General features: G+C 40.3%; 1 protein-coding gene across 2 annotated transcripts in view; it reads right to left on the bottom strand.

Annotated features, from left to right (window-relative positions):
• Positions 1-1760: 1760 nt before the first annotated feature.
• Positions 1761-19177, bottom strand: part of GORAB (golgin, RAB6 interacting) — a 34385-nt gene continuing 16968 nt past the window's right edge. Inside the window, exons 4-5 of one of the 2 annotated variants that reach the window (XM_075564794.1) lie at positions 18551-18691; positions 1761-4343 (exon numbers count right to left, since the gene is read on the bottom strand). In XM_075564794.1, coding sequence (XP_075420909.1) covers positions 3890-4343; positions 18551-18691 — 595 coding nt within the window. In that variant the 3' untranslated portion in view covers positions 1761-3889. The remainder of the gene's footprint in view (positions 4344-18550; positions 18692-19177) is intronic. The other variant, XM_075564785.1, reaches the window with a different exon arrangement.

Below are 19177 nucleotides of genomic sequence, written 5' to 3'. Positions count from 1 at the left end.
TGATCCAGAGTGGCCCCAGGTCTTTTCTGGCAGACTGAGTTATATCTATCAGGGCCTTTTAAAATGCTGACCTGGCTCCTTAGAAGTACAAAACCCAAAGCTTAATTTATAAAGGTCGCTGGGAATGGCCTCGGTCAGAATAACTTGAATTCGTTTTGTGCCAATGCCACAGGAGAGGAAGTCACTGAATACTTAGATAAGCTCCTTGAGAATGCCGTTTGCTAACTCCATGCAAAGAACAAGATAGTTTTATAACGAAGTTCTCATGCTACAATCACATGGCAATTCAGCAATGAAATAGGTTCTGAGGATTCCAATCAGAGATTGTTATCGTGTCTTGGAAAGTCAAGTCTCTAGCAGCTGGACTCACAATGAGTGCAGATTCACCACCTGCAAGGGCTGCAACTCAGCAGAACTATGTGGAGGTGAAGTACCTTGAGAAAACTCATTTTAAATGCAAGGAGCGTGCTTTTAAAAATTCTGCATCTGAAATCTATTAAAAAAATAGCTCTAATTTCAAGAAAGCAGCAGCAAATCTAGGTGTTAAGGACCCTTAATTAAATTCGGAATTACAGGTTAGCTAAGTAAAAGCAAGCCATTGTAAGTAGAAATTACTGCATTTTGCTACAAAATTACTTTTAAGTTTACTAAGTGAGATAACCCAATGCAGTTAACTCCCAAATTACATATCATTAGGGGTCCTGATAACCTCAAGCTTTAAGCACTTTGAGAAGTGGAAGCAAGAGGAGTTTAACACTAGAGTCAGTTCCAGAAAGTTCCCCAGTAAACTGGTGGTGGTGATTTTGAACCAGTAATTTAGTCAAAGAAATTAACAATTGTGGATTTATGAATTCCTATCAAAAGCCTTTCAAATGTATTTCATTATTTATATATATGTCTGTGTATGTCTGTATGTATATCAGGGCTCTCCTGGAAAGCCAGTGCATATGGTCCACATACCAATGATCCCCATTTCTCATTCATTTGCTCATTCCTCCCACACATGGGCTACAGCTGCCTGTGCGTAAAACTGATGCAATATAATTTTGTCACTTATATCATCACCTGAGCACTCGGATACCACCCTGGGAAAACCAAGTAAGATAAGGTTTTTCGAAATAATGGTTTCAGTAACCTTTTATAGCCATATCTGAAAGCATTTCACACACACACACACATAATCCCAAAATTGGTTATAAACCAAAATTTTTAAGTGAAGGAATGCAGTGAACGTCATAGCTTGAGCTACATAAGAGGCACATCAAGAGTATAGAAGTGCAATTGTACCAGCACTTAAGTCGGCAACAAGCCGGCTCCATCTAGGGCGCTCACATGCTTCCTCTGTAAAACAGCCAAATTCAATCAGATGAGCTCTGAAGTCCCATCCAATTCATCGATGTCCTCATTTCTCCGTGTACCTTGAGATAGGCTTAGATTAAAAAAAAGAAAACCCACCAAAATAAAAACCCCAAACCACCACCATGACCTGTTAATCTAAGAAACCCAAACCACAAATGAGCAAAACTCGTTTCCCCGTTCCTAAATACTTTTGGCTTGTCTATCGTTTGCTCATAAATATCTCTGATACAAAATACAGCATGTATATGTTTTTGTATTTAACTATTATAATCAATTTATTGATGAGTTTTTCTTAATCAAGGACCATTAAAGGATAAGGAATGTTATCTAAAATATGTAGCTCCAAGAAAAACGACTGCAACAGCCACATAATGGTTGAAAAATGGAGAGTAAACAACCACAGTATCAATACATCAGGCTCCTTTAATCCATAGAAAAATAAGAGTGCTTTCACTGAGGATTTCAATTTTTATGTGTGGTTCAAAATAAAAGACAACTATTTACATAAATGCTTCTGTTTAGATAGCTATAATTTTAACTAAGATTGCTTAATATAAAAACATAGATTACACCAGATACTTGGAAGGTAAAAACTTTTACAGAAACTATTGAGTATATTTATCCTTTGAAAAAATTTTTTAAAAACATTAAAACATTTATAATTTTTAGAGTTTCTGATAGATTACAACTTTAACTGACATCCATAGATTTTGTGATGACACTGTAATTTCTATTTACACATTTACATATAGCACAATGTACTGATCATGATTTAAAAGGTAATAAATTTTTATTAAGAAACACCAACATTTTTACAAGTTAAATGCTTTATGACAAAATTTGACTAACATATAAAACACATTGACAGCTAGAAAGAAATCACCAATTTTTGATGATCTAATCTTATTTAAATAAAATCAATTTTGGATCAATTTTTGCTAACCAATAACTTAATCAATGAAAAGGCAATGTAGTAATGGTAAAATTACATATAAGCTTAGTATCTGCAGGCTTCCCTGGGTGGTGCAAATAGTAATGCAACTGATTACTAACGGAAAGGTTGGCATTTTAAATTCACTCAGAGGCAACTCGGAAGAAAACATGAAGAGCTACTTTTGCAAGTTAATCACAGCATGGAAAACCTGTGGAGTACAGTTCTGGTCTGAAACACAAGAGGTTGCCAAGAGTGGGAGGATTTGACTCCTTTGGTTGTTGGTAGTGTGTGCTTGTTTGGAGAACTTTGGGGGCACAGTACCTGGAGTCCTGGGGGTGTGGTGGTTACATGTTGGGCTGTGATCTGCATGGTCAGCAGTTTGAAGGCACCAGGGGCTCCCTGGGAGAAAGGCTGGGCTTTCTACTCCCATGAACAGTTACAGTCTCGGAAACGCACAGGGGTCGCTCTGAGTCAGCATCGACTAGATGGCAGTGATTTGCGTTGGGTGCACAGTAGGTTATGCATTAGGTTTGCAAGGTCAGCAATTCAAATCCAATAGCTGCTAGGGAGAGAGATGAAGCTGTCTAATCCTATGAAGACTGATAATCTCCAAAAACCACAGGGAGCAATTCTACTTTGTCCTATAGTAGTGTTTCTCAGTAGGTGATACTGCTCCCTGGGGGATACCGGAATAATCCAGTGGGACTGTAAAAGCAGTTACCTACACTTTATCCTGGAGTATGGTCTACCGTACAAAAGCCTTTAATTGGTATTGGGAGTGTTAAATATATACATATATAGATATATAGATAGGGTTTTTCTTTTCCTGAAAAGTGTAACACTTTTTCCTGAAAAGGAGGCAGAAGGCCAAATAAATTTGGCAACCTATGTCGTATAGGGTCACTATGAGTTGACACACTCAATGTGAATTTGGGTAGGAGCTTGTTTCTGTTTTTTTTCATTGAGGGGTGGGAAGGGTCAGGTTGTGGGCATTAAAAGCATCACATACCAAAATTCAACTTGGTTGTAAACTAAAACTATTTAAAAGGTATATTTAAGGCAAAGTGACTTGCCTGTTTCTTTACAAAAACAAAAACACCTAAGTTGTATTTTATAATCTACTTAAGTACAAATACATCAAATTTGCTTTTTGCCTCCCACTTTGCACATGGCAATTTGTGTGTGTGTTTTAACTAATTACATTTAGTAGTAATTCTCAACACTTTCCCGAGAAGCATGTAACCTGATTAGATATTATTATCTTCATTTTATTTTTCTATATTCTCTATTACCAGATCTAAAAACTGTTTCAAAAATGAGGTTTTACTTCCATCCTTTTAAATTATTTTCTTTCACTCATTAATGATACATTGAAGGAACTAGATACAACCAAGGTAAACTATCCCGAATATAAAATTGTTATAATTTGAGACTTTAGAATGCTTAAACTTATCAAAATACTAAAAATTAAAAAGTCATGAATTCAAAAATTGACAGTTTTGATGATATTTTTCCCATGTAGTCAACGCATAATCCACAGCAGAAAGTATACTTTGTCATGTGCCGTCATAGCTGAAAAGAACAAACACTGGCACTTCATGTTGGCAGAGTAACCGAAATGTCCCTTACAGTCGTTTCAATGTCTTGATTCTGGCAGTTTGAACTAAGGGAACTGGTTTTGTAATTTTCACATTGCTCATCCTTTGAGGAAACAGTCTGTTCCTGATGCTTTCTGTCCTCTTTAGAAAATTCTAATGTCACCCTGTCCCCTGAAGGCTGACACGGCCTCTCTAAAGGAACCATTTGTTTTCCTGATTCTGCTTCTTGCTCCTGCAGCAATCTCTCCACCTCTACCTCAAGTCCCAAAGTCTCCGCATCAGCCGGTACATCCAGCTGCTGCATCAATTCCTCCAACTTGCTGGCCTTCCGGAGCTCGTTCTGCTGGATGATGGTGGAGAGGTGCTCAGTGAGTTGTTCTTTAATTTCAGTCTTGCGCTGTAGATCTAGCTTTGCAGTCACGTACTCTGCTTCAGCCTTGTCAAACCGCTTCCTGTAAGTAGAGGTACCAGCGCAAGTCCATCAGTTTCCCACTGAAGAAATTCAAAGCATGGTGTAAAAATGCTAATTACAGTCCAAAACCAGGGACTTTACTAATACTTTACTAATACTTTACTAATACTTTACTAATACTATCTATACCTAAGAAAAATTAGGTTGTAGTTGTGGAAACTTCCACACTATCCTCATTTGGTTTTATAACAACATTCCTCTACACTTAGTGAAGGTAGGCTAAAAAGGGATAATGTTGTGGTGTGCCAGCTGGCAGGGAGCCCTGGTTCATAATATCTCCCAATTTGCTATGGTGTAAATACTACCACTATTAACCACTTCACACTACCAATGTGTTATGAATTGTGTCCCTTCTACATCTCTGTGTAATGTAATGTAATATAGATTATCTTCCACAATGCAACTTAATGCAATATAACCAATCAATCAGATGAGGTCCTATCAGTGTGTAGGGTGGATCCTACATGTACCCACTGGTTCCGAAGAGAACAGACAGAGGTACACAGAAGCAGGAAGAGGGCAGAGGCCATCTAACCTGACAACCAGGGAGACACAAAACTCACAACCCCAGGAATTTAAAGATCCCTGGCTTTCCCAGAGCCATCGCGTCCATTCCAACTCCTAGTGACCCTATATGGAGTTTGAGGCTGTAAATCTTTACTAGAGCAGTTTCATCTTTCTCCCACAGAGTGGCCAATGTTTGAATTACTAACCTTCAAGTTAGCAGGTCAACACTTACACAACAGTATTTACAAGAGTTCTAGAAGCTGAAATAACAAAGAGCCTTCCCCCTAGAGCCACACCCTGAATTCAGACTTCTAGCCTCCTGGAATGTGAGAAAATAAATTTCTGTCTTTATTGCCCTTATTTGTCGTGTCTGAAGGAGTTGCTGATGGAAGATTAAAGACTGTAGCCTTCAGCATGGACTACAATTCAATGTAAAGAAGACCAAAATCCTTACAACTGGACCAATAGGTAGCATCATGACAAATGGAATAAAGACTGAAGTAGTCTACAATTCTGTCTTGGTTGGGTCCATAATCAATGCCCGTGCAAGCAGCAGTCAAGAGATCAAAATATATATTGCATTAAGCACATCTGCTGCACAAGTCCTCTTTAGAGTAATGAAAAGCAAGGATGTTACTTTGAGGACTACGGTGTGCCTAACTCAAGCCATGGTATTTTCAACGGCCGCATATGCTTGTGCAAGTTGGACACTGAACAGGAAGACCAAAAAAAAAAATCAAAACAGTTGAATTGTGGTGCTGGAGAATATTGAAAGTATCATGGCTGCTGAAACGACAAATCTTCTTGGAAGAAGTACAGCCAGAATACTCCTTAAAGGCGAGGGTGACAGGCTTCGTGCTACATACTTTGGACACATTTTTATGGCATGTCAGTCACTGGAAAAGGACATCATGTCTGGTGAAGTGGAGAGGCAGCAAAAAGAGGAAGGCCCTTAATGAGACGGATTGACACAGTGGGTGCGACAATGGGCTCGGGCGTGGGAACGATGCTGAGGGAGGCACCGTGCGGTGATTTGTTCTATTGTGCTAAGGGTCACTATGGCCTGGAACCGACTGGATGGCAACTAACCGCATATGTGGTGTTTCTGACACAGCAACACTAGGAAAGGAAGACACCGTGTGATAGCAACTGAACCCAGGATTGAGAAGCTTTCACCGCCACTGAGTGGATGCCAATTCATAGTGATGCTATAGGACAAGGTAAAACTGCCCTGTGAGTTTCCAAGACCATAACTCTTTACGGGAGTAGAAAGTCTCACTTTCTTTTGAGGTTTCAAACTGTTAGCGTTGCAGTTAGCAGACCAACTTGTAACCATTACTCCAAGAAAGGTATAAAATCAGCTTTTTTGAGCGAATACACAACTAGTTACATTTATGAGTGGCAAAACATTAACTAGATAAACCAGTCAATCTATTTCTTGACTGATTAGAAAAGGAGAGGGAAAGATCTGGTGGCCGGAAAGAATAAGAACAGTGGCTGGGAGAAATGAAGATAAACAGAAGAACATAACAGAGCAAGGAAAACACTGGGTGAGGACAGGTAACAAGCATCAAGTACAGGAGTAAATTTCAAGGTTAGACCAAGTTAATTAGCATTTCCTATCCCTGGCAGAACTGACATTCTAGGCTACATGATTCTTAGATGTGAGTTGTCCCGGGGCCTATCCGGTGCTGACCGACTGTGGTAGTTACATAATCTGGTGTAAATGTGAGAGGATTACGCATGAAGGGGTGGAGCCTGGCCTGTCAATCAAGATATACCCAATGAGGCCTGAGTGAGCATGGCCTTCTGAGAATTCTGGGAACGCTAGATTTTCCTCCTTAGAGGCGGGAGACATACTCTCTCCGCTCACTCTGTTGGAGACGCTCAATTGACAAGGCTGATTCCTCTTGAGAAGAAGCCACATGGACCTCCCCTGATGTAGCCCTGGGCACTGGAAAAGCCATGTGGAGACCCCTGCCAGTGCAGAGATGCTTACAATGCCACTGGATTTACAAGACTTCCCACCCACTCGCCTGTGATCTTGCATTCAGCATCATTGCATGTGTTTCGTGAGTCAGAAGAGGACTTTATAGATTGGTATTGGACATATGGGCTAATACTGGACTTATGGACTTAATCTGGACTGGGCTGGAATGTTTTCTTAATGTACAATTACCCTTTATATAAAACTCTCTTTTACACACATGAGTTTCTATGAATTTGTTTCTATAGTCTACCCTGACTAACACATCGGCCTTGACCCACTAGCTGCCAAAAGCACACACTGTGACAACCAAAAATATCTGCACACTTACACAGAATCCAGGACAGATAAAGCTCTCAGTACCAACACTGAGTAGCAATATCGTGAGGATAGGGGGGAAGATGGGAGGAGAAGGGGGAGAAAAGGGGAAACAATCGCAATGATGGACGTATAACCTCCCCCACTTCCAAAGGGGATGAACAACAGAAACGTGGGTGAAGGGAGGCAGCGGACAGTATAAAATATGAAAATAATTGATAAATTATCAAAGGTTCCCAAGGGTGGGAGGATAGAAGAGGGAGGGGTGGGAGAGCTGATACCAAGGGCTCAGGTAGAAAGAAAATGTTTTGGAAATGATGATGGCAACATGTGTACAATTGTGCTTGAGACGATTGATGTATGGATTGTTACAAGAGCTGTAAGAGCCCCCAATAAAATGATTTATTAAAAAAAAACTTGTGAAGGTCATGTTGTTTAATCTGTTCTAACTGCCTACATCATCTTAAAGTAGTAAGCAGTTACTCAAATCAAACTAAACTCACTGCCATTAAGTTGACTGACTCATAGTAGTCCTACTCTATAGGCCAGAGTAGACCTGGCCCTTTGGATTTCCGAGGCTGCAAATTTTTACAGGAGCAGGGCCATCTCATCTTTCTTCTGTGAAGTGGCTGGTGGTTTAGAACCACTATCCTTGAAGAGGTGTTCCACTCCTTGAAAACCACAGGGGCAGGTCTGCCCTGACATATAGAGTCAATATGAATTAGCACAGACTCAACGGCAGTGAGACCCCTTCAGAGTCGCTATGAGTGGGAAATGATGGCGTGAGATCTTATAGTCGGTATCCAAATAGTAACCCACTGTGCCAGCAGGGCTCCCAAGTAGTTACTAGAACCCTAACTAATATTAAACGCATTGCCATCAAGTAAATGCTGACTCACAGTGACCCTGTACGACAGGGTACAAATGCTCCTGTGAATTTCCAAGACTATAATTATTCATGGGAGTAAAAAGCTTCATCATTCTCGGAATGGATGGTGTTTTGAACTACTGACTTTGTGATTAGCAGTCCAATGCGTAACCACTAAGTTTTATTCACAAAAAGAAACAGGTTCTTCTAATATCAGATTATCTGTATTAGAATGAAGTAAATAGGGAAAAAAATAAAAGGTCTTGAGTTTAGAGATTCAGGGTTTTTACACTCACTCACCACTCACTGGTGTTTGGGCCAAGGCCTTCTAGATGCAAAGAACAGATATCCAGCCACACTAGCTCACATAAAAACTGGGTCTTACTGTATACGAGGCAATCTCACAAGCATATTATCCAAATCAAAAGCTACTCTGGTCAGTGCTTAGAACTAGTTCCTCTCATTTCTGCTTTCCCATCACACTCACAGCCCAATATGGCCTCCAGCTGCGGCTCTACAGCAAATCCCCTCCGCTCCATCCCTCAGTGTTTCAATTCCAAAGTTCCAGAGGAAAGAACTGGGTTGACCTGGCTCATTTTCAGTTTAAAAAGATCACACTGCCAGGTCATGTCATTGGACACTGTTCAACCTGGAATCAGTAAACCTTCTTTATTCTCCTCAGGCACGTCATCGGGTCAGCATCATGAACATAAATCACAGCCAGATTCCTGAGGAAAGGGCTGCAGGAAAGGTATGCAGTGAGTGACAATGCCAGCATAGTGACCCAGTAATTATTATATTGCATCTTGGTTTATCTGCGATAGTGATAACTGCTTTATAAAAATTCTGGTTAGTGATTAAATATTACAAACAAGCAAAGTGTATAGATCAGAGTTGGGCAGACAGTCAAGGAAAAAAATTTCCCCTTCAGAGGACCAGAATAAAAAAGGATTGTTAGTCTATCACTAAGTAGACCTACACGTATGCAACATTATGGGACCTGATTGTTTTCATCTAGAAAATTCTTATTCGCATACAGTTCATTTAAAAACTAGCCTTTGCCAATAATGTCTTGTTTTAAAATTGTTTCAGAGAAGCTTTGTTGAACACCTGGCCCTGCTATTTACAAACTTTGTTATGTTTATGAATGTTCTTGCACCCGGTAGAAGAGCTCTCGCAACCTTCTCCTTAAAGATAATGCTTCGTCCCATCCTTCTTCCCCAAACTGCCATTTTCTGCAAGTCTGTGGCCTCCCAAAGTCGGTGAGTACAGATTCCCTGGCTGTTGGAATGAAATTAACATTCCCAAATAAGTCCCACTGTTCCCACCATTCTTTCACCTGGGGTATATCACTGAGTACATTGCATTTTGTTTGTTTATTTAAAGACCCACTGATCAAAAACATACATATACATTCTTGCATAGACTGATTTATATTTCACTACCAGTCTGGGGATCAGATGGGTAATAGTGAATAAGAACATGACACATGAAAGCTTATTTTGGGACAAAACAGTAAGAGTACGATATATAACATAGTAAGGCAAATTGAACTGGAAATGTAATTAGAGAATTGTTATTTTAAAAGGACAGTGAATGATTTGATGAATGTTATGTAAAGGGTTTTAAAACTATTACATGGTTTTGGTATCCCTGAATTTTCAAAAACCTCAATCATTAATGGTCAGTACACCTTCAGGTCCCATGGGGCCAAATTTGGTTCATGAATTCCTTTTCAGAAGTTCTAAATATTTATAGTAGGTCGTGGTGGTACAGTGATGAAGCATTCAGCTATAAATAGAAAAGCTGATGTACCTACCAACCACTCCACAGAAGATGTGGCAGTCAGCTTCGGTAGGGATTTACAACTCTGTAAACACTTTGGGGCAGTTCTAGTCAATCCTAGTGGGTTTTTATGAATCAAAATCGAGGTAATGGCATTGGGTTTAATTTTGTTTTGTTTTTCTATTTGTAAATGTTGGCTTTAGTCCATTTGTAATAGTATATTCCAGAGGAAAAAAAGGGAGAACTTCATAGAACTACTTATATTTTGCAATTACCACATTGGCAAATCTAATGTTTATTTTAGAAGTCTTTTCTTTCCTGAATCTTGAAACACACTGCCACATCAGCACTTCAGGAACTACTTCATTATTCACCAATTTTGCTATGCTAAACAATTAAAACAACATCATGAAGAATGACTAAAGTACTGAAAAGTATGTGAAATAAATCACTATCTTTTGGTTTCCTTACTGTGGAATAAGGGACTCATCATCCTAAAAGAGGCATAAGAGACCTGAGATACCATCTCGATAATCTGCACTTCACTTTCACTGAACACAGTTGGGAATTCTTACTTTTCCACTTTCTGCTAATAACGGCCCAATGAAGAACATTTGCAGAGTTTGACAGCTATGAGACATATCCGAAGGATCCTGTGAGTGGACTCAACAAACAACCCCCAAAGGTGTTTTCTGTTCCTAGCCCTTAGAAGATGTGAATATTACCTCGTATGGTTTTGCCACTTTATATGCCAAAAAATGTGATTAAATCAAGGATTTAGAGAGGAGTTTATTGTGGATTTTCCCTGTACAACTTAAGTACAAGCATGATATAAAACACAAGGCATAGAGAATTGTAAAAGAGGAGGAGGCCAGGTGACCATTCAGATTTTGGAGTGATTCGGGCACAAGCCAACGCACACCTGCAGTCCCTAGAAGACAGAGAAGTGTATGGATTTTCCCCTAGAGGGCCCAGGAGAGTACAGCCTTGCCAACACCTTGCTTTTGAACTTTGGCTTGTCACAGTGAGAGAATAAATTCGTTATTTTAGGCCATTCAGTTTATGGTAATTTGTTTTGCCAGCCTTAGGAAATGAATTCCGACACAGAGACAGACACTCTAGATAGTGAAATAAATCAGATTTTTAGTCTTCAGAAACAGATACTCTACACTCAAGAACTAATGAGTGAAATGTATATGTCTAAGGAAAAAGGAAATATAATATTCCCATCCAGTTAATCATTTCAATAGGAAGAAATTACTCATGCAATATTTTACTCATCATCCGGAGCCCCGGTGGCACAGTGGTTATGGGTTGGGCTGCAAGGTTTCGCAACTACCAGGCACTGCTCTGAGAAAGATGGGGCTTCCGAGTCCCATGCAGAGGTTCAGTCTGGGAAACGCACAAGGGCGGTCCTACCCTGTCCTATATGGTCACCGTGAGTGAGCATCGACTCGATGACAGTGAGGTGAGATCTGGTTTGCTAAAAAGATAGGGCTGTATTCTTCCAACATTTTATGTTTGTGAGTCAGAATTACATCATTCAAAGTAGTTCATTAGGCTTACATTCCATTACAATTCCAAACAAAGTTGTTTTCCAATCAGGAGTCCTGGTAGCACAGTGGTAATGCATTAAGAGGCTAGCTATAAGGTCAGCAGTTCAGAACCATGAGCCACTCTGCAAGAGAAAACCTGTTTCCTGTTCCTGTACAGAGTTCCAGTCTCAGAAACCCACAGGAGCAGTTCTACCCTGTCCTATAGGGTCGCTAAGTGTTGGAATGGACTCATTGGCAGTAAGAGATGTTTATCCTCACTTCTCTAAATTAGTACATTTATATATATATAAATATATGAACTACTCTTTCCTAATGCAATTAAACTAACTACTCTCAAGGCAACTCTGACTCAAGGTAATCAATCCCATGAGTGCAAGTGACCTGTGTTTCCTAAATAGTTGAGGGGCAGATTTTTTGGAAAGAGATAACCAGGCTTTTCTTTTTAAGTCCCTCTTGGTAGATTCAAACTGCCAACTTATTGGTTAGCAGGTTAAATGTTAAGAGTTGAGTGGCTCTATGGGAGCGGCCTGGATCCTATAAAAATTATAGCATAAAAATCCTATGGGCAGTTATACTCTATCACAAGGAGTTGCTATGAGTTGAAATCAATTTGCTGGTACCTAACAATGTTTGTTTTTTTCTGTTCTTTTTTTCTTTGAAGATCAATTTATTCAGGGCTCTTATACTTCATAACAATTCATACATCAACTACATCAAACACTGTTTTACATGCTGCCATCATAATTTTATAAACATTTACTTTCTATTTGAGCCCTTGTTATCAGTTCCTCTTTTCCCCTTCTCCCCCCTTCCACCCTCGTGACCCTTTGATAAATTGTTATTGTTATTCTCATATCTTAACGCAGACCTCTGTCTCCCTTCCCCCATGGTTTTTGTTGTTCGTTCTCCTGGGGGGTGGGAGGGTGGCTATGTCAATCATAGTGATTGGTTCCCCCTTTCTCTCCTCACCTTCCTCTTCCCCTCCTGGGATTGCTACTCCCATTTCTGTTAGTGAGGGGGTTATCTGACTTGGATTCCATGTGTACCAGTACACATGCTCCAGTCTAGCCAGAACTGAAAGGCAAGACTGGGTTCATGATAGTGGAGGATGAGGAAGACTCAAGGAACCAGAGAAACACTGAATGTTTCATAGGTGCTGTACTGCGCCCTGGTTGCCTCATCCCTTCCTTGTGACCCTTCTGTGAGGAGATTTCCTATTGTCTACAGGTGAGTTTTGGGTTTCTGGTTCGACCGCCCTCATTCTCAGCAATGTGTTTATTTGTTTGTTTGGGGTCTTCTGAAGCCTGATACCTGATCCAGGTGGACACCTCATGATCACACAGGCTGGTGGTGTGCTTTTACCATGTGGGCTTGTTGCTTCTCTGCTAGATGGCCAGACCTCAGACACTATTTTTTGATCAGCTTCTTCGCCACATTTGCCTGTGTACCCATTTTGTCTTCAGTGGTCATGTTGCGAGGGTGATCATCATAGAACGCTAGGTTGTTAGAACAAGGAGTTCTTGCGATGGGGGGAAGGCTTGAGCAGAGACCCAAAGTCTGTCCACTTCCTCAATGTTTTGCCATATAAACATATGTACATAGGTCAATACCTCTTTTAATGAAGTAATATATTTACATATGTACACACTTATGTTTATAGCTATATCCATAGCTTTGCTTCTTAGATCTTTCCTGTTTCCTTTTACCTTCTTCCTACCCCACACTATCATGCACACCCTACTTATGTTGTTGAGTAATTCCTCTCAGCTAGATTGCTGTTGTTCCAACACCCCAGGATCTTACATCATCCTTGTTGTTGAGACTAATTCCCTAGTTGTTCCCCTGTCTATGGTACTATTTGTTCACCACTTCCTTCTCCTGCCTCCTTCTCCCATCAAGTCCCTTCAGAACCATTGGTCCTTTTGCTTTCTCCTCACGCTTGCTTCCCAAGCCTATCTTATATAGGTAGGCAACAATAACAGAGACAAAACAAAAAGGAAAGAAAAGATAGAATAAAGTCAGAATAAATAAAAAATTTTTAAAAAGCATTTAGAATTCTGGGTCTGTCCGCTGACCTGTATGACAATTTCCCCGCTGGTCCTGGGGGGTTCTGGAAACTGCTCCTCCTAACCTGGAGTCTAATTTTGTTGCTCCTTAGGGGATTTGTGGGTTGGCTTTGCTCCTTTTGCTGAGCTGCCATGTTACCTTCCTGTTTCGCTCTACTGTGGGGGGTTCAGACTGGATGCACTCTCCGTTATGTCCCCAGTATTGTCTTCTATTGCAGTGTGCTCCAGCGAGGGGACATCATGTCTCGAGTTGTTGTTGGCCCTACAGTCCTCTCTGTGCCCTAGCAGCTCCGTGCAGGGATGGACGTCATCCTCAGGTCCTGGAGTGCCATTATGGAATCTCTCTCTTTCCTTCTTGGTTTGCTTCAGTGTGAGCGTGGCACACCAGCCCCTCTCCTCAACCTGAAGGTTAGTGTTGTCCTCTAGCACATACTTCTAGGAAGGAGGTCAGTTTGGTTCTGATTGGAGCTAGCCCTATAGCCTACTCTGTTCATGAGTTGTTCCATGTGGTTACTTGTGCCACTTAAAAATTACTAGAATTATGAGAGCTAAAAATAAGCATATTCTAAATGTGACCACTCAAATATTATACATGGTCTGCACAGCACATGGTGGCACTGTAATTATAGCTGTGAATGGCAGAAGCAACTCTCTCATGGTAGCACAAACTGCTGGTCTCATAAGAGATGCTACTCTGGGAAGGAGAGTAGTGGAACACATCCTGCCCACCAAGCCCCGAGGACGATATTTCTGCTGAGAGCAGCTAATGCACAGCAAAGTCAACAGGGCCAGTGCCACCATAAGACATGACTTCCCTCACGGACCCATAGCACTACAGGGTACAACACTAGAGACACAGTGCAGGAACTGTGCCTGATCTGACCCTACCAGACTGGGGCGAAACACTAAGGACGTGCAACAAAGCAGCAAGGGGGGCAAAACAATGGAATACCAAAAATAGACTTTGGGGTCAGGGTGTGGCACCCCATCAGACTCGACCAGAAAACATTCCTCAAGGTCAACAAACAGACCTTGAACAATTTATAGGCTTTTTTGTGGTTATTGTTTTGTTTTGCTCTGTCTTATTTTGTGCTTACTATTGTCTCTGCATGTCTATCTAGGTAAGAGAGGTGGGATAAACAATCCGGTGGAGAAAATAATGGGACCGACAGTCGGGTTGGGATGTGGGGCAGACAGGGGGATAGGACACAGGAGAGGGGGAGGAGGCAGGGGAAACAATGTGGGTGTTAACAAACCAGGGACAAGGGAACACCAAGTGATCTAAAATTGACTGCAAGGAGGGTGTAGGAGGCCTGGTAGGGCTTGATCAAGGGCAGTGTAACCAAGAAGAATTACTGAAATCTGAATGAAGGCAAAACATGATAGTGGGACAAGAGAGTAAAAGGAAATAGAGGAAAACACTAGAAGGCAAAGGGCATGTATAAAGATCTAAACACAGGCATGTACATATATAAATATATTTATATATAATGATAGGGAAATAGATCTACATACATATATTTATAATTAAACAGTAAGGTAGCAGACTGACATTGGGCCTCAACACAAGAACACTTTGTTCTAATAACCTGGCATTCTGTGATGCTCAGCTTCCCAACATGATCACTGAAGTCAAAATGGGTGCATAAGCCAATGTGGTGAAGAAAGCTGATGGTGCCCAGCTATCAAAAGATACAGCATCTGGGATCTTAAAGGCTTGAATATAAACAAGCAGCCATCTAACTGAGAAGCAACAAAGTCCACATGGGAAGCACACAAGCCTGTGTGATCATGAGGTATCGATGGGATCAGGAATCTGGCATTAAAGACCCAGAACAAAAAATCATATCAATGTGAATAAGGGATAGTGTGGAGTGGAGACCCAAAGCCCATCTGCAGACAATTGGACATCCTCTTACAGAAGGGTCATAAGGAAGAGATGAGCTTGTCAGGGTGCAGTATAGCACTGATGAAACATACAACTTTCCTCTAATTTGGGGGTTCTCAACACATGGGTCACAAGCCCCTTGAGATCAAATGACCCTTTCACAGGGGTTGCCCAATTCTTAACAGTAGCAAAGAAAATAATTTTATAGTTGGGGGTCACCACATGAGGAACTGTATTAAAGGGTCGTGGCATTAGGAAGGTTGAGAACCACTACTCTAGTTCTTTAATGCCCTCCCCCCCACTATCATGACCCTAATTCTACCTTGAAAATCCAGCTAGACCAGAGCATGTACACAGGTACAGATAAGAGCTAGAAACACAGGGAATCCAGAACAGATAAAACCCTCAGGATCAATAATGAGAGTAGCAATACCAGGAGGGGAAGGGGAAGGTGGGAGGAGAACTGATCACAATCATCTACATATAACCCCCTCCCAAGGGGACGGACAGCAGAAAAGTAGGTGAAGGGAGACACTGCTCAGTGTAAGATATGACAAAATAATAATAATTTATAAATTATCAAGGGTTCATGAGGTAGGTTGGGTGGGGAGGGAAGGGTAAAATGAGGAGATGATACCAAGGACTCAAGCAGAAAGAAAATGTTTTTAAAATTATGGTAACAAATGTGCTTGACACAATGGACAGATGTATGGATTGGGATAAGAACTGTAAGATCCCCTAACAAAATGATTGAACGAGAGAGAGAGAGAGAAAGAGAGCGAGATTGTACTGACACTACAGGGTTTTCTTAACTATTAACTATATGGAAACAGATCGCCAAACCTTTCTTGTGTAGTGCCAACAGTACATGGATTTGAACCATCTACCTTCTGGTTAGTTATCGAGCACTCACTATTTGTTGTACCTAAAGACCTCCGAAGGAGACCTGGTGGTTCAGTGGGGTAAATGATGGGCTGCTAACCAAAAGGTTCAAACCCACCAGCTGTTCCACAAAGAAACAGCTTCTTCTAGAAAAATAGACAATAAATTTGTATTTCTCCTGAAACCCTACTCTGTCCTATAGGGTCACTATGAGTAGGGTTTTTTGGGGGGTCTATGAGTTTCTAGATGCCAAAAGGGGTCCTGGTGGAGTTGTGCTTACATGATGGGCTGCTAACTACAAGGTCAGCAGTGGGAAACCACCAGCAAGTCTAAGGGAGAAAGATGAAGCTTTCTATTCCCATAAAGAATTGCAGCCTCAGAAACTCACAGGTCACTTCTACACTGTCGTACAAGGTCACTGTGAGTTGGCATCCACTCGATGGCAGTGCATTTGTGTCTGGTTTTGGAGGTGCTATAGAACCAAGATTATAATTTTTATCTTCAAAAGAAATTAAATAAATTCCCCATAAAAACTGTCTGCCTTGGGGGTCCCCTTTGACAAGAAATCTGTACCACAATATTATTTACATTTTCTCAATACACACAGAGAAATTTAGGAAATGTGCTCTTAATCTTACACCTGAAAAGAAGACACAGCCCTGGTTCCAGTCACAGTTGGCTTCTCTTGGACATAACGCACCAGCTGAGGCTTTTAAAATGGTCTCACACAACATCCACATACAGTGTCAGTACCAAGAGAAATTGACATCGTAAGCTTATTAATCAACTTCAACTATGTCAACGTTTACTGCAATTTTATGAAGATAGTCACATATAACTGGCTGTTTGCTTCTGTGACTAGTAATGCCATTGTCCCCGTGGGTCTCTGAAGGCTAAATTGTGATGCTCGCTATGTAACACTGGTCATGCAAAGGCATCTTTCTCCAGCCAACACCAGGGCTGATTTAAAACACGAACACATGATCCATGGTTTTCAGTTGAGGTTACAAGTACCCTATCTTGTAATCTGAATGAATTACAGGAAGAACTATACAGGCATAAAAATGTTCCTCTGGCGAACATTAGTACAGAGAAGAAAGTGTGCTAAAAAGGCTTAGCTTACTCATAATAAAATCCTGATTACCTCTTTAATGACTTCATTAATAGAAATCTGGAACCTCTAGTTATCAGCTACTGATGGCATTGACTCATAAGTTAATTAATAAAAGCAACACATTAAATTTAATAGCATATGGTCAAACAACATTCAAAAAATCACAAGGACAACCACCACCCTCTTTCATAAACACCAAACAGTGAACCGAAAACCACAATCAAGCATTTCCGCTTTATTAAATTGTTGTGTAAACATTCTGATGCTGTGGTTTACCCGGGACTAATGAGGCATTATGATTGATTTCTAGTGTTACAGAGAAAGATGCAAAACGGAGTCATTAACACAGCGGTCCCTCGTGAAAGAAGACAAACTAGGATGATTAAAGCAATGTTGAAAGGGCTGAAACCCCTGAAATTGAACTTATTTTTTTGCCCTTTTATCTGTTTGCAAAGCCCATATAATTCTTTGCATGTGTTAGTTCATTTAAAATATTCCATGCTGATTTTTGTTTCTCTTTAGAAAAAATGCCAACGGTTGAAAACAAGAAAATAAACATCAAACTAATTTGTGCAGTGTATAATAGGACAGAATGAAGACAACAGTTCAAGTTTCCTAGATGGAGCTGTATTTTTTGTTTACTCATAAGCTTACACACACACACACACACGCGTGCGAGCATGCTTACTTGGTAAATACTGAAATAAGAACTAGGCTTCAGTCAGTCTCCTAATGACCAGTCCATCAGAATCTGTTATTGAGATGGGCACAAAGTGGGAGCAGAAAGGAACAGAGTATTACTATTGGTTCTGAGACATAATAGTTATGTGTTTCGGGGCAAGTTACTCAGATACTACCATTTATTTAAGAAGTAATTATGGAGAGTCTGCTATGTGGGCTATGTAGCATTTACTTTGTTAGATTCGAAATGGTTAATATAAAAAAGTCCCAAGCATTCAATAGCTGATGGTTTAGCAGGAACGGCTAAATGTTGGTAAATATTACAAGATATGCTCTAACAGATACATTACATGGTAAGCTGACAGAACAGAGTTAAGATGACTTGACAAGAGAGGGGCACTTGAATGAGAAAAGGAGAAATATATATAGCACATGATGAGGTCTGAAGCTTTAATGAGGATATGTATGAAAGCACCTTACTTGGCTAGTCAATGACATGAATCAAACTGGACTCCCTGATATTTCCCCAACTCACCGGGCATATGAGTAGTCTAGGCTGGCTTGATCGATCCGATTCCTGAGGATTCCAATGTCAGCAGACACCATGTCATCTAAAGCCTGTAACTCCTTCTGGATCCGCTTTAGTTTCATGGTCTCTGCCTGAGTTCTTTTAGATCTAGAATCAGGAGTAGAATGGAACATTAAAAACCTTTTTTTCAAAAAATTAGAAAAACAAATAAAGTACCATATATAAGTGAGTATAAGCCGATCCAAATATCAGCCAAGGCACCTAATTTTACCACAAAAACAGCATTAAAAATGTGCTGAAAAAGCCAGCTTCCATTATATACGGTAAATGCACATAATAAATTGGTACACATCTCACTGCCAGTGAGTCAATTCCAATTTAAATATTTGAGATTCTCCCCTTCTATTTTTCTAAATTTTTATTAGCATTTATTATGTGTTTACATCAAGGAGAAAATAAGTTTTTTAAAAAATAAATGGCTCATTTGTGATCTATACTCATTATGTAAGGATAATATATATAAATGGCACATCTCTATTCCCTTTTCATCAAAATATCCAGTACAACCTTCTGAATTTCTAACACTAAATTCATTCTTCTGGTACTTAGTGAACCCTTGAGAAAAGAGATGCC

The sequence above is a fragment of the Tenrec ecaudatus genome, chromosome 1, assembly GCF_050624435.1.
Source record: "Tenrec ecaudatus isolate mTenEca1 chromosome 1, mTenEca1.hap1, whole genome shotgun sequence".
Lineage (NCBI taxonomy): Eukaryota > Metazoa > Chordata > Mammalia > Afrosoricida > Tenrecidae > Tenrec > Tenrec ecaudatus.
This window is presented reverse-complemented; position numbering and strand designations above follow the sequence as displayed.